We start from the raw sequence: 22,463 nt of genomic DNA, 5'->3' as shown, positions 1-22,463 counted from the left end.
ATTCACATCGGGGTCATTTTGAGAGACTGCCCAGGCTTTATCAGAATAATATCAGTAGTGTTTAAGAAGTAACTTCTGACTGACTTCTATAATGTATGTCAAAGGTTTTTGAGCACCACCACTGATGATGTTGGGTCATTTCCCAACAGTACAAATAATTGATCACTAGCCTCATCAACACGTTTAGTTTGATGAGGTCGTTTTCTGTGGCACAGTGAAGAGCCTTTTTTGGCCTTTATTACACGGCTGAGATGAATACTCGATTCTGATATGTCAATTTGGACATTTCAGAGGTTGTTAATTTTTGCTAACAGAACTCTGCTTTGGAGAACAAGTTGACAAGTTGGATCAAGTGACTATGTGCAGTAGTAGGTCGTTTTGAATATTCCTTTTTTTATTTGTGGATAGACCGAAACTTTGAATTCATGATGGCTTAACACCTCAAGTAAAAGAGTGCAAGTGAAGGAGAGAGGTTAAAAGACAGCGCTGGAAATAAATAGAAGAAGACAGACAGGAGGTAAACACTAACAGGAAAACGGTATGGGCGCTGGCATTGTTTAAAGACTAGTTAATGGAAAATAAAATGTGAATAGATTCTGAGTTACAGAAAACCTCGATCAGAGCCGCTGTTCATTTTAAGTTACGTTAAATCGCAAAATACGATTATTTTGAAATCAATAAAATCCTTTTAAAATCAGTGCTGTGAATGAAATCGTTGGTTTATGTAGTAGGTAGTGGCGTAATAAACGTGATAATAAGCGGGATAAGCACATCAGTCTTTGCATCAAAAGTTGCTTTACAAACAAAAAAGGATCATCTTGATAAGTCAGATTGTGTTGGAAAGACTTTTCTGTGTTTATTTTATTGCGTGTGGTGACCACTTACCCCGAAGTTGGAGGCTGCAAACCTGGCCGGAGCGGAGACGTTGGTGGAGGCGGTTGGGTGGGCGTAGAAGGCGTTTATGTTGGCCAGTAGTGTGCTCATCACTGCCGGAACCCCTGACAGCATGTACTTAGAGGACAGGCAAGAGAAATGGCTGAGGAGTAAAGGAAAGGAGGGAGGGTTAGCAAGTTTGGAAGGAGGGAAATGTAAGGAGATTGAAGAGGTAAAAAGGCGAGGACATGGTGGGAGGATGAGACAGGTGAAGCAAAGGAGAGAAGAGTTAAGAGGAAGACATTAATAGGCCAGAAGGAAAGTTCAAAGGACGTGAGGACAGATGACATACATTGTGGAGATCAAGGAGGGTGGAGGGAGTAAAGGGTTTGGCATAATTGGAGATGAGAGAGAAGATAGACAGAGAGGCGGGAGGAAAACCAACTAAAATTAATAAGGGGTTGATCACAAGTGTGGCCATTTTTGCAACTGCCATGGATTAATATATCAGTTGCATCTTTAACATGAAACAGTCCATTTGCATTATGTTATTAAGACATATTAACTAATTAAAAAAAGAAACATCTCGGCCTTAATAGTGAGAAATTATTTTATTCTACATTTTTCATTTAAAATGTCTACAAAAATAATCTGTGGAAAAAAATATATAAATCTAACCCTAACCCTAATGTCAGCACAACTCTGAAGTCATGGATTAATACTTGGGAAAATATAAAGATAACATATCAATAATAATTATAAGCATTTTAATTTCTGCATTTTTGCATAATTTTCCTTTTTTTTTCTTTTAGATAAACTCATTTATTTACATTATTTATTTATTATTTTTTCATAGCTCTTTTATCTTAAAAGTACAGTAACCCCAAACTTTAACTTTTTTAACGATTTTAGTTTTTTTACCCCTATACCTCCCTATACTGTTTCTTTAGTATATTGCATTTATTTTGCAATGCTAATAATAATACATGTATAAATAACACTAAAAAAGACAAATCAACTGCTGAAGGTTGAAAATCCTTTTGACTTTGTGTAAGTTTTTATAATAATTACCAGTTGGAGAAGATGTTTCTTAATTTGAATGTAATTTTAAACATTTGTATTTTTATATTTGCATCGTTTTTGAAGTGCAGCATGTTTTTCCTAATGGAAGTGTTTTCAGCTCTGTGCTGAAAACACTTCATTTATTATGATTTATTGGGAGACACCTAGGTGAAGAAATGTAAGAAGACATTGCTGTATGAAGCCCAATGTTTCAACTCATGCAGTCATTTGTGTAGGATCCAGGAAAACAGACATTAATAGTCTGTTCCTGTAAATAAACAAAAATGTTGCTGAGGTTTAGAGTGCTTTCATGAGATCGTAAGATGTGATTTTTCTATAACAGCCACAGTGAATTTAAATTACCATTTTCGAGTTATTGATTCGCTCCTTTTATCCATTTCCACTGGGACATACAGTAGTCCGAGCAATTTATGCTGACACTGTATTCAAGTCTGCCTAGCATGATTATATTATCTGTTTTGTGCTTCTCTATTGCACAAGATAAACTCAGAGGCCCTCTTTGTCCCTTTAAGGTCAAATCACAACATTAATAAATGTGTGCGTGCTCATTAAGGCTCTCTCCATCTGCCCACAATGATCGGATCAAACAGCCTGGCAATCTTTGAGGTGAAAGGTCATCTTTTCTAATTTGATGTGATAAACCAATTTAGAAGCTGGTTATAGTTCATGAGAGCTCCTCCCACCTCTCGTTACAACGACACACACACGCACACGCACGCGCACACACACACACACACACACACACACACACACACACACACACACACACACACACACACACACACACACACACACACACACACACACACACACACACACACACCACACACACACACACACACACACACACACACACACACACACACACACACACACACACACACACACACACACACACACACACACACACACACACTTTAACGCTGAGCTTACGTCATGGCCTGGTATATGGACTCGATGCCATAGCGCATGGCGAACTCGTCCACAATTTCCTGCTGTAACTCATCAAAGTAAACCTTCCACGCATCGTCTCCGTGAGCCGCTGGGATCTTCACGACGCCGCCCCCCTCTATGTCCGTGGAGAAGTGGAACATGTTCTACAGAAGACATTTTTTTTGGGAGAACAAGACAACATCAACAAATGTGTTATAGATGGCTTTACAGTATATGCTGTTGAAGATCTTCACAGTTGAGAAATTACTTAGTTGTTCTTATTTTCTCACTATTCACAATTTCAAGAGGATATATTTGATCATTTTCAGGTTCAAATCATATATAGTTTACATTCCTGAATGTTCAAAACCTGCGTTATTTTTGTCTGTTCTGATTGGTTAGCTTAGAGATGTCCCGCCCCTTAGCAAATCACGTACAATGTGTTGGAGCGCTAGCTAATAGAAGTGATAGTGATGTCACCACGTTATGGAAGAAAACAAAGGAGTCCAATTGAGGTGTGTCTGGCATAGCGCTTATATGCAGCGTTTTCTTTTCCAGTGTGTGGGAGAGAAACCCTCTGGTATTTTTGCCTTTGCAGACCATTAACACGCACACAATTATATAAAACACACTACAGGAAAAGGAAAAACCCAAAAAGTGTCTGTTAATTTAAAAAGCCTAAAAAACAATTTGAAGTCATTTAAAAGGCTTTCAATTTCAAGATTCAAACCTGCATCTCTGTTGACCCTACAAAGTTATTATTAAAACTGTCAATTAATGTCCTATTTACTGAAAAATACATGTAGTACTTAATCAATGAGTCAAATATTGTTGTATTAGCATCAGTGATCTGCAGGAAAATTATCTACAAAAATGTCGGTTACATATTGTTTCAAATGCATCATTCACAGGTTCTTTGTCTCAAATATGAGAATTTGCTGCTGATTTGTTGTCTAATATATCATTGTAAAATGTATAATCCTAAGAATTTGGAATTAATTATTTATTTGTGAATTAGAAATAATCCTAATTGTTTTTACACACTAAATAATAAGTGTATACTTGATTTAGATGTGGTAGTAATAAGGAGTTCTTTGTGTACCTCATTAAAGTATCAGTGTGCATGTGTGTGTATTCTTGTGTGTGTGTGTGTGTGTGTTACCTCATGAAGGCACGTGTACTGTACGTGATAGGGTGCCACCTTCTCCTCTCCCTCGATCTCCACACTGATCTGAAGGCGAATAGCACCAGACACCGCCGACTTGTCTGTTCGCTTTTCTGCAAGTGGAGAAACACACACACAGACATTTGTGTTGACAGTGCACATTTATTTTTGCTATGATTACTACATTTAAATGTCTTAATTTGTTGGTTAAGATTTGTTGTTGTAAGCTACGTCTCAGAACATTTTTAACAAATTATATTTATCGAGTGGTGGACACATCCTCAGTATAAATGACACCTATGTCTAGAATACCGCAGTACTTTTCCCACTTTAGTTCCGATATAGTTCCGAAATGTCGCGTTCACACCAAAAAGAGCCGGAACTAAAATGAGTTAATCAGAACCTTTTTACCCCCTGCTAGAGAGCAGGTACTTTCGTGGGAGAAAAAGGTTCCTATGTCTGATTGGCTGGGCGGAATGCAAACCACGCCCGGCTACATACCCAAGTTGTACCAGACGTCCATCTCTCCGCTCAGAGTTCGGACCTCGATGATGCTCTGGCCCAAGAAGTCGTCAGACTCTCTCTTCAGGCGCTGCTTTACTCGTGACTTGATGTCATCGTCTTCGTCCCAAACTCGCAGCTTGACACGGTCTGATGAGTTGTGGCACTCGCTGTGGAGACAAAGGACAGGTGGGTGACATTAACATATGTGAACAAATACTTGAAAAATGGGTGCCTGACTATTATTCTGTAGTAACTACCTAGTAAGCATCAATTTCATGATTTGTAAGAGAAAACATATTTTAGATGTTTTGGGATGTCTACCTTACACTTTTTTTCTTTTAACGTTTATTTTATTGCAAAAGCCATTTCAACTCACAAGTTGAAATGAGGTTTTTTTAACTGGCCATCGGAAAGAGCTGTCTGATGGCCAGATAAAGCAGTACAAATATTCTATATTTATATAATATTTTTCTTGGGTGGGATTTTCTATTATTTGGCTAAGGTACAGTTAGTGCTGCAGATAATTGAATATATCAGGGACATCTTTCACAAGTGTATACAAGTACTACAATTGGCACATTTACTCCATGGAGGTTGCTCCTTTGAAAAAGCACAATAGCAACAAAAAAATCCAAGATTGAAGGCTTAGAAATTTCATTTTTTGTAAAGTGTTATGCAGCTGCAGGTGCCAGGAGTAAGTATATATAAAGAGGGCATTATGTTTCTACTGATGCTAGGACATATTAGAGAAAATGTTGCTCAGATGGTGTACTGTACTTGCCTTTTAACCAATTTACTGTTATGTTGCAGTGAATACATTTGAATATACAGTAGGATCATAGTGTGTCAAAGTTATGTCTTTTAAATACGGAAATACAATTATAGTTCCTGTTGGAGCTTAAAAATCATTATAATATACGTTTTTTGCAATAATCCATTGTTTTACATAACATGAACATGTTGGTGCTTGTATCTACTTGTTAAAGATTGTTACAGCTTTCTGCAGTACTAGTATGTGTATCTGTCACCCAGTACACTAAAGTACATTGCTCATGGCTTCAGTTTGGCACTTCCACTCCACACCAAAACTTGGGGTGTGACGATTGCTATGTACTGTAGGTAGTATACAATCTATGTTTAAGTACCTCATACAACCCCCCATCAAAACATCTGACCTATCATTATAAGTTACAGGATCTGACAGCTGTAAAGTGATTGTGTCAGTTCTTCATTGCCAGACCTCTGAGAGCTCCAGCTGAGCTTCACAACCAGGTGGAACTTACAAGCTGTATTTTTCCTCCCAGACCGGGTTCAGGTTGCCGTAGATGGTCTTTGTTCTCTTCTTGGTCTTTCCAACTTGGATGGTGACGTACGGGTCGCTGGAGCCTGTTCTGTCCTTGGCCTGGAGACCCTGCGCACTGACGACTGATTAAACACATTCAGAACGTGAATGACTATGAAACTTGCATAAGAACAACAAACACCTACTCTTTACTACCACACACCACACACACACACACACACACACACACACACACACACACACACACACACACACACACACACACACACACACACCACACACACACACACACACACACACACACACACACACACACACACACACACACACACACACACACACACACACACACACACACATCACACACACACACACACACACACACACACACACACACACACACACACACACACACACACACGCACACGCACACACACACACACACACACACACACACACACACACACACACACAGATATTACCCACACAGTTATGCAAAGCCTCGTAACACATATGACTCAGGCCGGTGTTGGGTAACAACATTTCTCAGTAAATGACTCAAAGAACTGTTCCCCGATGTTTTGCTTTACCGCGCACAAGGCAATCAAAAGTATTTCAAAAAGGACAAGAAGCATTGATGTGGCTTTAATGAAAAAACATCGGCCCTTGAGTTTACCTCAATCATACAAGCCGAAATGCCAAGTTGCTGAATTTTAAATAAAACTTTTGCACATTTTATTTTGCAACAAATAAAATACAGAGACGTATCTGGGACATTCTGGCTTAAACGGCGTAAAGATAAAGAACGCCTGCCTGTCTTCCAAGCTACAGAAAAACTGTGTTGAGTGATGGAAAGTCAAGGTTCATGAGCCGGGACATTTCTCTATGATTAACGGTCACAAGGCAACAGAGGAGTTTAAAAGTTGGTCCAAAACCAAAAAGAACTTTTCAATGTAAGGTAACAGGAGGTCATAATAGACTGCTAAGGATTAAGGAGCCCATTGAAACTGGCTAATATCCAATATGGTAAGTTTAAGGCATTCATCGGATCAATTCATCCCTGGCATAACATGCACACACTTGCGTACGTCATATATTTTAGAGATCCAGCATTGAAAGGGGGAGACAGTAGGTATGACATTGCCAAAATATATCCGCAGGTCGGGGTAGAGACTGCAAATTTGGCGACAGGGAGTCGTATATCTGACGCCAGCACACTTCTAAGGGGCGGGACATTTATAAGCAGTTGACCAATCAAAACAGAGACAGCCAGCTAACCAATCAGAGCAGACTGGGCTCTGGTTTCAGACAGAGGGTGAAAAGAGGCAGCACAGGTAGTATGAGAACAATTAAGCACTTATTGAACATTAAAGCATGGAGACATGTCACAGTAGAGACACAACATATACATATGAACCTGAAAATGAGCATAATAGTAATCAAATTATTGTAACACCTGCTAGAAATGTTAGACTTGAACATTTAACTTTTTACCATATAGGACACTAAAGAGTTCAACATCAGTTGATTCAGTGTCAATGACTGACGCATTTTATCTCTGCTAAAGGGGTTTTGAATAGTAATTGGTTCAGATATTCCCTTGTGAAATCAATTGTGTTTTCAAAGAGCTCTCCCTAGCATCTCCTGTCAGTCCAGCATCAATTTGAATCAAAATCAATTTGACTGAACTGAATTTGAGTTGAAAGTATTTCTGAGTATACGTATCTCAGATGGGGGACATCATTGAATTGTAATGAAAAATGCAAGAAAATAAATGATGAAAAACCAAGAAAAAGGGGTGAATCCAGCACAAAAACAACTTAAGACCCCTTTAAAATATTGTTTGTAAGTTTTTCTCTCCACTATGTTTTAGCGCACAACATTAGCTAAAGCTTCAGGATGTATATAATAGCAATTCAGGGTTTAAACTCGTTAATCTTTGTACAAAAAAATACAACTTCTTTAAAGTATTTACACCATTGGAGGAGAGACAACTTTACAAACATTCTTGAGCAAACCTTTAGTATAAAAAAGTGTGATGCCTTTAGCCACAATGGTAATTCTGAATCTCACTTGATTTCTTTATCTTAAAAAGGCCTCATTATGATCATTTTCTGGTTTCATATTTGTATTTTGCGCCTTTACTGTGACATGTTTCCATGCTTTAATGTTCAGGTCTTTATTTGTCTCTGTCTGCTCTGATTGGTTAGTTGGCCAGCTCTGTTGTGATTGGTCAACTTCTTGACTTTAGACTATCATGTACAATGTGTTGAAGCGCTAGCCAAAAGAAGTGTGATTGTAACATAGTCATATCATTATGTTATAGAAGTAAACAAAGGAGTCCAATCACAACAGAGCCAGCCAGCTAACCATTCGGTGTGTTGGAGCGATTTGAGCCTTTACGGACCATATACCTGCACAAAAACCTACATAACACACTACAGGAAAGGGAAACCCAGATAAAAGCATAAAAGGTCGCCTTTAACCATTTCCATTTCCATGAATGAGTTTGAAACAAAGTGCCTTCTGAGTGCCTGTCCTTGCATCTACTATTTAATGGAGATCATGCGTGGTGATCAGGGGAGACAAGGTGTAATCGCTGCCATGGCGACACTGCTACCACTATATGAGGTGATGAGTGTGGTTGCTTTGGTAACAGCAGCAGTCATGTTTAGTAAAAGGAGAAGAAGGGAAGGTGGTGACCCGTTTCCTTTTCAAATGAGTAAAGCGTGGATAAGCAGTTGAAGTTTATTTAAAGTTCAGACTGTCAAATGAAAGGAACAACTTCCAGGAATGTGGGATGGATTCTTTTTTTAGGTATTGATGTTGGGGAAAGCTAAAAGTCTCCTCCACATTCTCACCGATGCAGGTTTTTACAGAATTTGATTTGAACTGTGCTGGTTTCTTGAGGGCACCACGGCTTTAACTTCTTTTAGCATGCAGCTACACCTTTGCTAACATTCTACCACAGCAATACAGTTCAAAATGTTCCAAAAAATGTGTTTCGAAGCCTGCTTATTTAATGTTTATCTCTTAACTTCACATTACATATCAGTTTACTTATGGTTGTAAAGCATTCCTTTGAATCATCTATGAATGAATATGTTTTGTAGCATTTAGCAAAAACTTAATTAGCTATTTTGAATGGACATAATACTTTATACAAAAATGATTCTTATCTCATCAGGTACAGCTGAGTATAAAAGGCTATGTCACCTTGAGTTCAGTCTGCAGATCGACTTCACAGAGATATGAGTGTGATACGGTCTACACACAGCACAAGTGTGGACACACTTAGACACAGTGTGTACTTGCTACATGCCTGTCAAAATCCAGCAGGTGCATTAGCTGTGATGAAGAAAGACGAAGTAAAAGGAACGACAGGTTGTAAAAGCTTCTCTTGTCTAACTGTAGGTCATGTTTGCCAGTCAGTGCTTATAAATGTGGTGTTTTTGCATTTGTTTGATGATGTTATCTGCATTACTTTTAAGGCGTCATTTAAGAGGTTTATTTTTTATGAAAATAAACCTCTTAGATTTTGTTCCTGAAAAGTACTTTTTATGCTTTTTTGTGTTGTGTCTTTCAATAGCCATAAGAGAAAAGAGAGAAAAGGACAATATGGTGATGCTGCAGCGCTGTCTGTCCTCTAAAACTAAAAAATAGTGACTGTTAATACTCCCAACTAATGTATCTAGGTAATTATTCACATTTATTTTTACATTTCAAAGTTAAAATTCCATTGGACATACTGTTGATGGTGATCTTGGCCGACCACTTGGAGGTGCCGTCCAGGACGCTCTGCTTGATGCTCTTCATGTGCTGGACGTGGATCGTTTTGGAGATATTGAACACGCTTCGGATCTCATCGAAGATCTCCGGTTTGTTCCTCTCGCGGATCTTCATCCTGTCCTTCATGGCCATGATGATGTGCTGCGTCCGGTCCTCCGCCCCGGTCTTGGAGCTCTTCTCGGCCGCCCCTGAGGGAAAACAAAGAAGAATGAAACAGGAAGGGAAGGGTGAATGGTGAACAAAAAGTAAAACTAGAAGCAACATGTTCAAATTATGTTTTAGTGATGGATTTTCCTTTTCGGGTAACATTAAGGTTTTCAAACGCCCCTACGTTTTTTTTTGTCAACCTCCCTTACTTTCACTCGATGAAGCGATGGCCGAATGTTTCCTCTAGCAACACTTTCCAATGCTCAACTCAATTGTTGTAAGCTCTAGCACGGGCAATTTTTGAAAACTTTCGTTCACTTCAAAAGGTAGCAATCATAGATATACAAGTAACAATAATAGAAAACAATTACCTTTTGAGATGGGGTGGATCTCTATATGGTAACCACTTACAAAATATGGACATTTTGGCATGGTTTTATGTATGTCACAACTTCTCAAACATCAAATGTATATACTTTTCAAGAGTTTTCTTCATACTGTAGGTTACTACACTGAGCATTTTTATAATGATAACTAGTACCTTTTATTACGTAGGTTGACGGGTGAAAACGCACAAAAACAGCCCAAAACACAAGCAAATGAAGAAACTTCTTCACCAACTTGACAAAACATGCGCACTGTTTACTGAAAGCGCTGCAAAAACAAAATGCTGCAATAAACACACTAAAAAGTGACGCACACAGCTGGGATTGGAGCGCTTAAAGACATTCGGGGATTATAAAGTTAGCCAAGTGTCACTCTTTGAGCAGATCCGTTTAGTTTATGCAGCGCTTTTAGTAAATGCTGCACATGTGTTGTCAAGTTTTTGAAGCTGTAACTTCATGTGCATGTGTTTTGGCACTGCTCCTTATGTAAATGTTTTGGGCCGTTGTTTCGCACTTGAACCTGCTTGAAGGATAACAATTATGTGCTGTGTTACAATTAATGGTAAATAACCAAAATGTAAACAACATTTTTTTCAAATGTTTACTCTATAACAAAAAAAAACCCCTCAAGGCCTCGTTCTTTTCAAGTTCACATATTTTTAATCTAATGAACTCTAAATGTACTCACTCTGCAGACAGTCGGCGTTCAGCAGCTCTTGGCACTTCTCATGCACTTTGACCCCGCACTCTGCACAGCGCATACCCTGCCGGGCGATGCCCCACAGCAGACCCTCACACTCGTAGCAGTAGGTGGGTGTAGTAGCCGTCCAGACCTCAAAATTGTGTGGAGTGGTGCAGGAGATGGGGTAGATCAAAGACTGCAGGGTCTTCTTGTACACATGGTTTTTCTGTTGGATCCAAGAGAGAAAGAGGGTGTGAGACGGAGATGAATAAAAAAGCTATATGAGAGAAAGGCCATGGGAGAAGTTATCCAAGGACAGAGATTAACCACAGAATGATAAAGAAAAGTGTGAGATGACGTGAGAAGAAGGATATGGACATTGGTTATATGGACAAAGGACAACACAGTGAGAGAGGGCAGGAGAGGTAACACAAGAGATAGGTGAAGAAAGAAAGAAGGGGAAAACAACTATGGAAATGCAAAGAATTACATAAGCAACAATAATGTTCTTCCTGCACATGCTTTAAGGAAAGATCATTTCAAAGCGATACAATTCTTTTAGGACATATCATGCCCATGTTCAGGTTCATATTTATATGTTGTGCCTCTATTGTGACATGATTACATGCTTTAATGTTTTAAAAAGGTCTTCATGTTTTCCTCATACTGCCTGTGCTGCAGCACCTCTTTTCACCCTCTGTCTCAAACCAGAGCCCAGTCTGCTCTGATTGGTTAGCTGGCATGCTCCGTTTTGATTGGTCAACCGCTTACGGATGTCCAGACCCTTAGCTTATCATGGCTAAACGTTGGGATTTTAGCCTCTGCAGACCATTTAACTGCACAGAAAAACATATATAAACAATACAGGAAAGGGAAAACCCCCCAAAAGCACAATAGGGCCTCTTTACAACAGTGCTAATTTGTGTTTCTATCATTCTTGGCTTTTATTAATTTAAATAATTGAGTTCTGCTGTTGCCCAGCGTAGGAGGAGAGTGGGAGGAGGTTAACACATCTCCACAAGATGAGAGGACACCTTGACTAGAAGCCCAGCTTGATTTGGCAAAAACAGAAGATAAATGTGAGTCAAGGCTTCTTCTTATTTCCCATTATGGAAGACATTGCAGTGGTTTCAAGAGCAGGGAACAAGAAAAACAATACCTTCTTCAGTGGGTTTAATTTCTGTCATCTATGCCTCTAAATTCACTCAATCTGCTTCTAACTGCATTGAGTTGTATTGATCTAATCTGCGTTGTTTAAATTCTTCCATCCTTTTGACTTTTTTTCTCTGTACTTTTACCTTATTCTATTACATTTGATATACTTCCTTGTCACTATAAAGCATCCTGTATAAAAAAAGCTTTTAATATAATTACATTTCCACTATGGCTATATATTATTGTTATAATTTAAAACATATGGTTGAATGGATGGCTAAAACTTTTATTTTAGCATCATTCGCTCATATTTTTCACAGGTTGTCAATAGTGTCTGTGTTCATGAGTCAGAACAAAATGTTTTGTGTACATTTCTGTACATATGCTGTTTCCATCTGTCAGTGAATCAAATGATGGAACAGCTAACATTATGAATTTGTTAATATCTTTCCTGTATTCTGTAACGCCCATCTGTCAATATGGGGAGGTCAATAACCTACAAGGCATATGCATGTTCGATGGTTACGTTTTTGGTATACATGTCAGTTTATGCGCTACTTCAGAGAAGTCAATTGTAAAATCTGAATGACCATAAATATCATTCTTGTTTACCTTGTATTACAATCAAACACAAAAATCTTTTTATAAATATCAAGTGCAGATTTAATTGTGAGCTTCTGTGAATTTATTTTCACAGAAGCCCCATTTACGCTTTTTGAGTTGTCCCTTTCCTGTAGTGTGTCGTATAGGTTTTTTGTGCATGTAAATGGTCTGCAAAGGCTAAAATCCCAAAGCTCCCTCCAGCAGGGGTTTCTATCCCACACACTCCCCCCCTCCCTTCCTGAAACGCCTCTTTGACAGTGACGTATTTACCCGGAAGTAAGCTGCGCAAACACTTAGCAGAGCACAAAAACGATGATAATACAAAAATGAATGTCAGGAATTGCTGATCATGTCTCCAATAAACCCTGATGCTGCTTAAAGATGACGAGATTTAGATCCTTTAGCATTTTGGATCTTCAACAAACAGCTTTATAACTCTTAAATGGTTTCTGGATCCTTGGGGACACAGCCATTTCACAGGCTGTGTCTATTTGTAAAATACGTGTAATAACAGTGTAATTACGATGTAATATGGGTGTAATATTGGTGTTACATGGGTCTTATATTGGTGCAATAACTGTCCCATATGGCTGAAATAACAGTGTCAAAAGGGTATAATTACAGTAGGGTGTAATACAAGTGCAATAAGGGTGAAACATGCTTGTAATAAAGGAGTCATATTGGTGTAACAGGCATGCAGTAGGGGAGTATTAATGTGTCAAATATGTGTAAAGATTTTTCTGGATGAGTAGTTGGCATTGAGGTGACAGCAGGTCTTTCTGTAGATTATGATACCATCATAACTTCAGGATAAGCTGTGTGTGTGTGTGTGTTTGTTGGTGTGTGTGTGTGTGTTTGTTATATGAATTTTGCCACTCACAAGCTCTTCGTCTTTCAAGGACGTCCGTGTGGCCAGCGTGTGGGCGAGTCCAGCTTTCCTGGATTGTATCATAGACTAGAAGCAAGAGACGAGAAAAATATACAAAAAGCATCAGTGATAAACATCGAGAGAGAAAAACAAAGCAGAAAAACAAACAAGGTAACAAAAGAAAAGAAAGCCAAATACAACTTTCAGTCAAACAATCCAGGAAATTCATTTTCTGTGTGATGTGTTGCTCTTTTAACTTTGAAGGTTGTGGAAAACCTTCAAAGTTAAAAGAGCAAAACACACATACTTTTTTCTTCTGTCTTCAACACAGCTTTCGAAACACATTCTTGACTCACTCCTTGAGGACCTTTTTGTCATTGATTTTGATATTATAATATTAAGTATTGAAGTGAGCAAAACGAAAAGAGTGATTTTATGCATTAAAGGAATAGTTTGACATTTGGGGGATATATGCAGGGCTGCACATAACTGGCTGAGAGGGAGCTGATGCCTGAACCGTAGCTGTAATTTTAGATTTTTTTTTTCATGCTTGATGTTTGGCTCTGTAGTGAAAGTTGTCAACTCAGTGGTTTTTAATCTTTCAAGTAATGTAATCCTGACAAAATGGACGTGTAACGTAACGCACATTTACAACAGTGTATAATGGAATTGCCCACTGCACCCATTTCAGTTTTCTGTGTTATGCTATGAGTGGATGTGGAGAAGTTTGCCAAAGTGCTGTAGCAGGATAGTTGGGAAAGCCTTTGATCTTCTCCAGCATAAACTAAATACGGAAGTTCAAATGCATGTTTCATCCTACAGCAGCACCTCAAAGCTGGGACAACCTGGGAATTGTCCATTTTTTAACCCCCAGTATCTCGGCTCACAGCATCTCACAATGCATGCTTTCAGTTTTCATTACGTTAAAGTGATCACTGCCATTTATCTGCTACAGCACTCTGTAATTCATCATCTAAATACACATCGCTTCATTTGTGAGTTTCAGATGCTGTTCAACCATTCAACACGATCATGGTGAGGCATAATGTGCTATTGGAGGTAACTGCCAGAGCGACCTGCTCCTACTGCGTGAATATGAGTTTAGGACCAGGATACAGGTGGATGATGGCACCTGTTTCTGGGTTGGTCTAAGCCATGGTGCAGTGTTGGAAGTGGAACTACAGGATATTAAACATCCTACATGTTATGTCCTTCCAGTGACATTGCTGGTAGGTGAAGAAAATACACTGTGGTTTTATTAAAAGATATCCAGACACTAGCCTTTTTCCTAACATTTATATTAAGAGTCCATATTTGATCAAAACTGCATTGTCAAAGAAAGCAAAAGCATCAAACGCCAGCAACACAATGAGAAAGAGTCATGTGGTGAATAGACATCCATATCCACTACTCAAGGTTTTTACCCCACAAAATGAATACCTTGAAAATGAGAACTCTTACTGTAAAGAATAAGTCCAGTCTTTCAAGTTATGTGAGGAATTTTGACTCTTACAATAATATCACAAAACCAAATTGTAGATTTACTTTGTATTTCCTCAGTGCGAGTGAGATGTTATGTTATTATTGCCAGGTCTTCTTATTTCTTTTTTAAAGCAATTCTTGGCTCCATCTGCACAACTTTGTGTTTGTTCATGTCTCTTATCTGTGATTCTCTTTCTTCATCGTTTGTGTACGTTTATGTATTGAATTTAAAAACTGTGCCTTTTTTCCCCTGAGACCCTGCTGAGTGTGACCTTTCCTCTGGTGGACTTGCGTCAAATCAAACAGGAAGGAGTTTCTTTAATCAGATGAGTCAGGTCTCTTAGATCTCAGAGACTGAATATTCCTAGCTCTAATCACTCAGACTGCAGCCAGTGATGAACACCTCTGCCTCCTTTAAGTAAGATAAGTGCCTCCCTTAAGTACTTCAAAGTCAATGCGAGACAATTACCATAACATTTATCAGCACTAGTTTGTTTAGAGAGACAGGTGGGCATTTTAGAAAATGGAGCTGTTGTCACTCTGAAGCACAGCAAGACAAACCTGTTGAATAAAGGCTAAAACACCCATCGGAGAGAAAGCTGAAAGCACTCACAAGAAGGAATTGATGTTTCTTGTATTTGTAAGAATATTTTCAAATATGGGTGATCAATGACTGATGTTTCTATAAGTACAAAAGACATAACAAACCTCCACACAAATCCTTTTCTACGATCAGGACCCTTAGAGAGTTTGCAACAAATACATTTTGAAACACAGCAGCTGAAATCTCACTTCTCCATTACTCACCATAGCCTGAGGGGCGGCGGATGGAGGGAGGCAACATGTGAAAGGAAAGAAAACAAGAAGGAAGAAAAGGTTAGAGACAAACAAACAAGTTCCCCTGTGAGAGGATCAGCCACGTTCAACTTGAATCCTGCTATTCAGCGCCTGCAAACAAATCACACAGCGGGTGCTTTTGCAGAAATTCTCTTTTTTTAAACTATCTTTCTTCTTTAAAGTAGACTACAAGTAATCATTTCTGAAGGATCAAATTAGCTGATTGTAACATTTCCAGACGCTGGTGTGATTCAGCCGGCTTGTTAACATTACTTTTCTTTGCTTCTTCCAATGCTGAGGCCAAAGTTAACAGGCAATTAAAGCTGAAATAAAAAAACCCGAGATGACCGTGAACCTGGGGCAGAGCAGTTGCAAGGAGAAACAAAAACTGACAAGGTATACGCAGTAAATCCTGCAGCATAACGAACCAACACATTTTGTTACTAGTTTATGTAAAAAAAAAATAAAGTTAAATAAGAAAAATGAATGACAAGCTCTCAGCTCCCAGCTGTATGCATCCATGTTTTATAGAGTGTATTGAGTTCATGGCAGCGTTTTTTATTTGCAGCTTTTCGTGCAGTGCTTTTATTAAACACTGCGCATGTTTTGTCAAGTTGCTGAAGATGTTTTTTCATGTGTTTTTGGATGTATATTTGCATTGTATCTGAAGCTGTAGAAATGATGTGGCTCCACCCATAGTGGTTAGGTAAGACATGTTTATCAATGACACATTTCAACAGAGTACCACATTAATATAATGACTTAATGTAGTCATGTTTTTAATATTTTCAGGTAAAGTATGTGTATGTCAGTAATTAGTGACTTAAAACATATTTTGGTTATGCTTACACATTAAACTAATCTCAATAAAATGTTTAAACTTATCATTCATTTTGTAAACCAATGAGCTTTAAATTGAAATGTACAATGTGTGAATTTATACGTCTATAAATCCTCAATATAGGGTTTTATTGTTTTTGTAGTTTATTTAGGGTTTAGGTGATAACTGTATTGCTTGTACTGTTTTTTTTCTTTCTCTTAGTCATTTAAAAATATTTATAATTTGGTCACATTTATCAAAAAAAGTCTGTAAACAAACATTAAGTGATATGTACTCACCAGTTCACTAACAAGGGGAATGGGCCTCCTCTTGCGGAGGTCTGGCATGCTGTCAATGCCAAACGGTGTGTTTCCCCTGAACACACACACAAACACAGATCAGAATGTAAATGAAGAAAATGAAGTTGCAAACACTGAATCATCTGAGTCTTTTTCAGACACACAATTAGGCAACACAAAAATGTGCTACTGACCCTGGCTTGGCCCATGCGTGCTTGTTGGGGTCACCATCTTGATCTCGGCTCTGCAATAGAATGTCAAAGGTCACTGATTTAGCCATTTGAAGGCATTTATTGATTTTTATAATTTCATGACACTGGAGCATGCACAAGAACAGGAGAAACGAGAAAGTGAGATGAAAAAACAACAGGAGAGAAACACTGGGACTGCACTGGGTTGGTTGAGTTTCAGTATGACATGCCAACAAGGCCCTTTCAATCAATCATATTTTCCCCCATACATAAATGAACATCATAAATCTGGTTTCACCTCGTAAAGTAAACACATAGCAAACAACACATGCTCCCAGTAAAAGCACACTTAATATTGACTTTGGGATCCTAACAGATGCTTTTCTCTGGTCTGACAGCTAGTAAAGAAAATACAATAGTGACATCAATATTATTTTTCATCAACATGCGTCGTAATCAATACTAACCTTTTTTCTGCATGGCATTTTTATGTTTATGACAGGAAGAAGATTGACTCAATAGTACACAGATGTATTGAGGGTGCCTCGTTAAACCTATATCTATTTCATTAGCTTTACAATGACACATGGTATTTTCAGGACCAAATGAGCATTTAACAGAAATTGAAAGAAAACAATTTGAACTAAGAGACACTGACAAGTGGAAATGTCCAAAATATAAAGAGAATTGAACAGAACGAACAACGTTCTTTATGCTGTCATGTAAAAATGGTTAACGTGAGAGAAACCATGAAAGAGGTAACCTGATCTCCTTCTTGACTTCCATCTGTAAAACAGAACAAGAAAGAAAAAAAGATCGGACAGAAAAAGAAAAACAGTCATGGAACAGTTTGACTCATCATATGAAACAGCATGCTGACATAACAAGATAATCTGTATGATTCATTATGATATAAATGTGCTGGTAATTTTTAAAGCAGCTGCACCCCTGAGTTTACAGATAGAAGGGGGTGTTAAGTCATAAAATGTTTCATTAACATGTATAATTTATCATGAAAATGACTCTTAATATATCCCTTCTCCTTCGTCCTTTATGTCATGTGAGCTTTCCAAGGAGATAATTGATGTTTTCTAATTCAGCAAATGGCTACTGCTGGAGCCTCTAAGAAGAATAAGGGACCAGTGAGTGGCAGGTGATACATTAGTCCCAAGAGGGGAGAAGAATTATAGTATCAGCAGAGACCATTTGGTGCAGTAAATAGCTAAGGGACTTTCAAGTGCTGGGTCTTATTCATAACAGCTGTGAACGTATTACTCAAACAGGATACTGACGGTTATATACAGATCAAAGAGATTCTGCAACATTTAGAGGCTCTGATAAGCAAAAGCCGGGGTTGAAATGATCAAAGAAGCCTATACCTCTACGATCACTAAAAGTGATATAATCATTTCAACATGAGTCACTCAAATACATTGAAATATCTAAATAACATCATGCTCTTTTATCTTACGCGATGATTAAAACATGAATAGTTGGAATAACAAAGAATGCTGTACTGTTAGTGTACCTATCCAACCAAAACTAATAGATGGCTTATTTTCTGGTAAAACAGAAGATGCACCCAACTTAAAATCTAGCGATGACTACCTGGTTCGTACTCCTCCTGAGAGAAGGTCATAGTCATACTGGCAAGGCTGCGTCGGGTCTCCCTCTTTTCCCGGAGAATCTGCTGGAAGGTCCTCATGCACTTCAGCCTGCGCTCATCCATCTGGCTTATCTCCACATCTGCTGCATCACCTTCTGCTTTGCCTTCTGGGGCTACATTGTCTTTGGCTGGATGCTGTGGCAGTGGCACTTCAAATTCGCCCTGTTCCTCTAGTGTTGCTGGTTCATCAGCCGAAAAAGAGATCGAGAGAGATTCTGTAGTGGTGCATTGCGAAAGCTGGGTTTTAAGGGTCTGATCTGCAGGACCTTCAGCAGGTTGTTTTATAAGGCCATGAGGTGGAGGCAGTATTGAGGTGCTACTGGAATATGGGTCAGGGCAGACTGAAAGTTCATCTGGGAATGGAGGGATCTTGTCCGAAAAAGAAGGGTGTTGACAGGTGTCTGTAAGGCTGTTCTTGGCTTTTTCCATCATTGGCTCCACAGAGAATATATCTGATTTGTCTAGAGTGTTGTATTTGCTCAATTCCCCTACAGCACAACTATTAACCAAATCACCTTTCAAGGTTTTGTTGCATGTTTGTTCAAATTGTGCCTCATAGACTAAAGGTTTTAAAGACAGGTCAGCTGTAGGCAGGTCAGTAGTCGTAGATATTTCAAAGTCTACTTCCTCTCCATCATTCTGGGCTCCAGGTACTTCAACTTTGCGCAATGCTCCCCGCAAGGCAGAGCTAAAATCCAGCACAGCTCGGCTTATGCGCTTGACATTGAAACCACCAGCTTGAACATCTGCACTGCCAGAGTGAGACACTTGGTGTTCTAAGCTTTGATTGTTGGCTCCAGTTTCTTGAATAAAATCCCTATCCACATCAGCCACAGTGGTACATAAGGATGCCTCAGTCCATGTCACTACTGAAGAATCTTCGTATGCTGAATACGTTTCCTCATAACTATCTACATGACTGTCTGTCGTATAGTTCGGGTCATTTAATTGCCCATAGTTAAACTCCTCTCCTTCTCCATCATGTCCATCAACTGAATGATAACCAGAACTTTGATGGTAGGAACAATCAGCAGGACATTCATATCCCGCAGTGGGCTTTACAAGGTCTGTTTCTGTTGGAACAGTAATGGCAGAAATGGTTTGAGGCCTTCTCCTCCGTGACCGCCACTCATCCCTGCTAGAAGTACTAGCTGGTGAGTTGTAATGTTTACCAGATCGAAGAGAGAGATGTTCTGCACCTCTGTAGTGATCCCAGCTACCAGCTCCTTCACAGCAAAGAGGGCTCTCACCTTCATGGTCCTCTCGACATCTGTCTCTGCGGTAAGCAGTTTCCCTATGCCACACGGATTCCCCAGAGGCACCATATGGTGGTCCCTTGTTAGGCCAATGTTCCTCGCTGTCATCTGCTCTTTGCTGTTTCGTACCATGACTAGAGGATGGTCTCTCTAGGTCTGACTCACTATGACCAGAAGACAAGGAGCTGGTACTTTGACAATCATGACCATCCTGCCTTTCAACGTAGCCAAAGCTGAGCTTTCTTGCTATGGCACCTACTGGGATATCGGAGCTATGGTCAGAGGTATCTTCTGGTTCTTCCAGATCCTGTTGATCCACTGATTCAGCAATTGGTGACACACTAGACTCTTCAGGCCTTGATAACAGCAATTCTCCATGGATGCTATGGCGCTCATTGCCGATCTGGGGGAATTGATTTGAAGCAGACTTTGGCATTGCACTCCCTAAACTTCCATAAGCACTGGCAGGCCTTCTTCGGGTGGATGGTCCATCTTTGCACCCCACCCCCGACCAAGTACCTGAATGAACCCCTGAACCAGCCTTGTTAGAACGAATACCCTCAATCTCCATCAAGACAGCATCTACACAAGATGACACTTCCTCAACTGACCCTCGAACTGAGGTCAGATAATCCCTGAGGTCAGAGATTTCCTCTTGTATCTTGTTGATCCCCCTTAGCTCTTTAAGAATGTGCTCAATGATAGCACTTGACTCCTCCTCTTTATCTTCGTCCTCTTCCAGCAGTGCGCCTGGCAGAGCTCTGTTGAAGTTGTAGTCCACACAGTCACCAGTAGAAAAAGGTCTCTTTGGCCGAATACGGGGTGAAGTAAATTCCATTCTGGCTGCCCCTGCTAATTTAGTTCCATTCATATCTGGTTCTATCGGACAGTAGGGTGGACATGTTTGCATTTGCTCAGGAGCTGCTCGAATTTCACCCTCAAAGGAGATTCGTTTCCGATTTCCTGGAGATCTGCTGCTTTTTTGCTGCAAAGTGCAAGGTATTCTTAAACATCCTTCCCTATTAAGCTCCACCTCTCCAACACATGGTAGGCCCACTGCTACTCCATGTCCTTTACCATTTGACAATTTTGGAGAATAAGCTTGAGCCCTCGGGCCAACCTTTGGATATCTGCTTCCGTGCTCCTTTCTGCTCTCCTGTGTTTCCCCCTCTTCCTCCTCAATACCTCCATAGTAAAGGTGGGAATCTGGGACATGATGGTCGGCAGAACCTTGCAAGAGACGATGTATTTTACCCCTGATAACTAGTGCTACCTTGGGGTTCGGAGCCCTCTTTTTGGGTGAATGGATTTTTGCCTTTGTGCCTTCTTTTGGGGCAACACCTGCTCCATGCTGTCCATTGAAGCGATTCCTGGAGAACATATTCTCAAGAGCAGCCTGGTCTCATCTAGTTTCCCACATTGTTGTAGGAGTTCAAATGTAACTGCTCACGGTATCATAGTTCATTAATCACCTCTGTGGGAAGCTTATTCAGCCAAACCACTCAATGTCAGTGGTCCATGACTAAAATGAGAAGACAAAGATAACACACTTGTAAGCATGTATACAACTGTAACATTATAGTCAGTTAAAGAGTGCAAGAAAAGGAGAAGACATCTGAGGAACGATTTATATATACATTATTTATGTGCACAAAAAACTCCCAGCTATTACTGGTGAACTTTTGAAGTATAAAGTGAAATATAATTTTGTCTAAAATACTGAACACAAAAATGTATCAGTTGTTTGTTTCAAAGACATTTCCTCACCTTCCCTAGAAAGCAGAAGTCAATATTATTGAAAATATGAACATTTGATTCTTATTCATATTAATCCAAGGAGTTTTTGAACATACAAATTTGATACGCTGATTGTCAATAATGTGGTAAACAAATATATTGTGCTGTCACTAGGGTTGGGAACCGAAACTCGGTTCCAGATGAGAACCGATAAGAAAATGCCGGGTACCGGGTACCCATACAAAATACACAATTTCGGTTCTGCTTAACGGTTCCTTAACGCGGTAGACCCTGTATTCCAGCGGGTCCGTCTGCACCGCGGTGCTGCGGTGACCCGGTGGAATACAGGGCGGACCTGGAGAATCACAGAACGGCCGGTCGTCAGCGGGCCGTTGACGGCCGGCTCGGTACGCTGACGGCCCGGCACCGCCCTTCATTTTTTTAAACGGCATCATATAAATTGCGCTGACAGGCGACAGAGGTCCACAGTTGCCCCGCAGCGATGCTCCCCCGCCCTCCCGTAGACATTTCACGAGCTCAGTCACTTCATAACACCAAAGATAGGTCGCGGTAAACACTCTGAAGTGAGGCTCCACTACACTAAAAAAGAAAAGGCAAAGTGTAATGCCTGTTAATAGCTTGCCACAGGTGTCACTGTATACTGAAACAATAATATTCAGATTC

The 22,463-nt window shown here is 39.6% G+C and overlaps 1 protein-coding gene across 6 annotated transcripts in view; it reads right to left on the bottom strand.

The window, feature by feature from the left end:
• LOC117546426 (protein unc-13 homolog B-like) overlaps nucleotides 1-22,463 on the bottom strand; it is a 102,368-nt gene that overhangs the window by 64,935 nt on the left and 14,970 nt on the right. For all 6 annotated transcript variants that reach the window (XR_004569007.1, XM_034216654.1, XM_034216655.1 and 3 more), the window contains exons 2-14: nucleotides 18,729-21,564; nucleotides 17,884-17,906; nucleotides 17,124-17,173; nucleotides 16,930-17,005; nucleotides 15,781-15,786; nucleotides 13,504-13,578; nucleotides 10,872-11,091; nucleotides 9,611-9,838; nucleotides 5,842-5,983; nucleotides 4,556-4,725; nucleotides 4,052-4,167; nucleotides 2,890-3,053; nucleotides 886-1,036 (exon numbers count right to left, since the gene is read on the bottom strand). Coding sequence is in view for 5 of the 6 variants with exons in the window: in XM_034216654.1 (XP_034072545.1) it covers nucleotides 886-1,036; nucleotides 2,890-3,053; nucleotides 4,052-4,167; nucleotides 4,556-4,725; nucleotides 5,842-5,983; nucleotides 9,611-9,838; nucleotides 10,872-11,091; nucleotides 13,504-13,578; nucleotides 15,781-15,786; nucleotides 16,930-17,005; nucleotides 17,124-17,173; nucleotides 17,884-17,906; nucleotides 18,729-21,423 (4,116 nt within the window). In the remaining variant the exon portion in view is untranslated. The remainder of the gene's footprint in view (nucleotides 1-885; nucleotides 1,037-2,889; nucleotides 3,054-4,051; nucleotides 4,168-4,555; nucleotides 4,726-5,841; nucleotides 5,984-9,610; nucleotides 9,839-10,871; nucleotides 11,092-13,503; nucleotides 13,579-15,780; nucleotides 15,787-16,929; nucleotides 17,006-17,123; nucleotides 17,174-17,883; nucleotides 17,907-18,728; nucleotides 21,565-22,463) is intronic.

This window comes from Gymnodraco acuticeps, unplaced genomic scaffold (genome assembly GCF_902827175.1).
Source record: "Gymnodraco acuticeps unplaced genomic scaffold, fGymAcu1.1, whole genome shotgun sequence".
Classification (NCBI taxonomy): domain Eukaryota; kingdom Metazoa; phylum Chordata; class Actinopteri; order Perciformes; family Bathydraconidae; genus Gymnodraco; species Gymnodraco acuticeps.
This window is presented reverse-complemented; position numbering and strand designations above follow the sequence as displayed.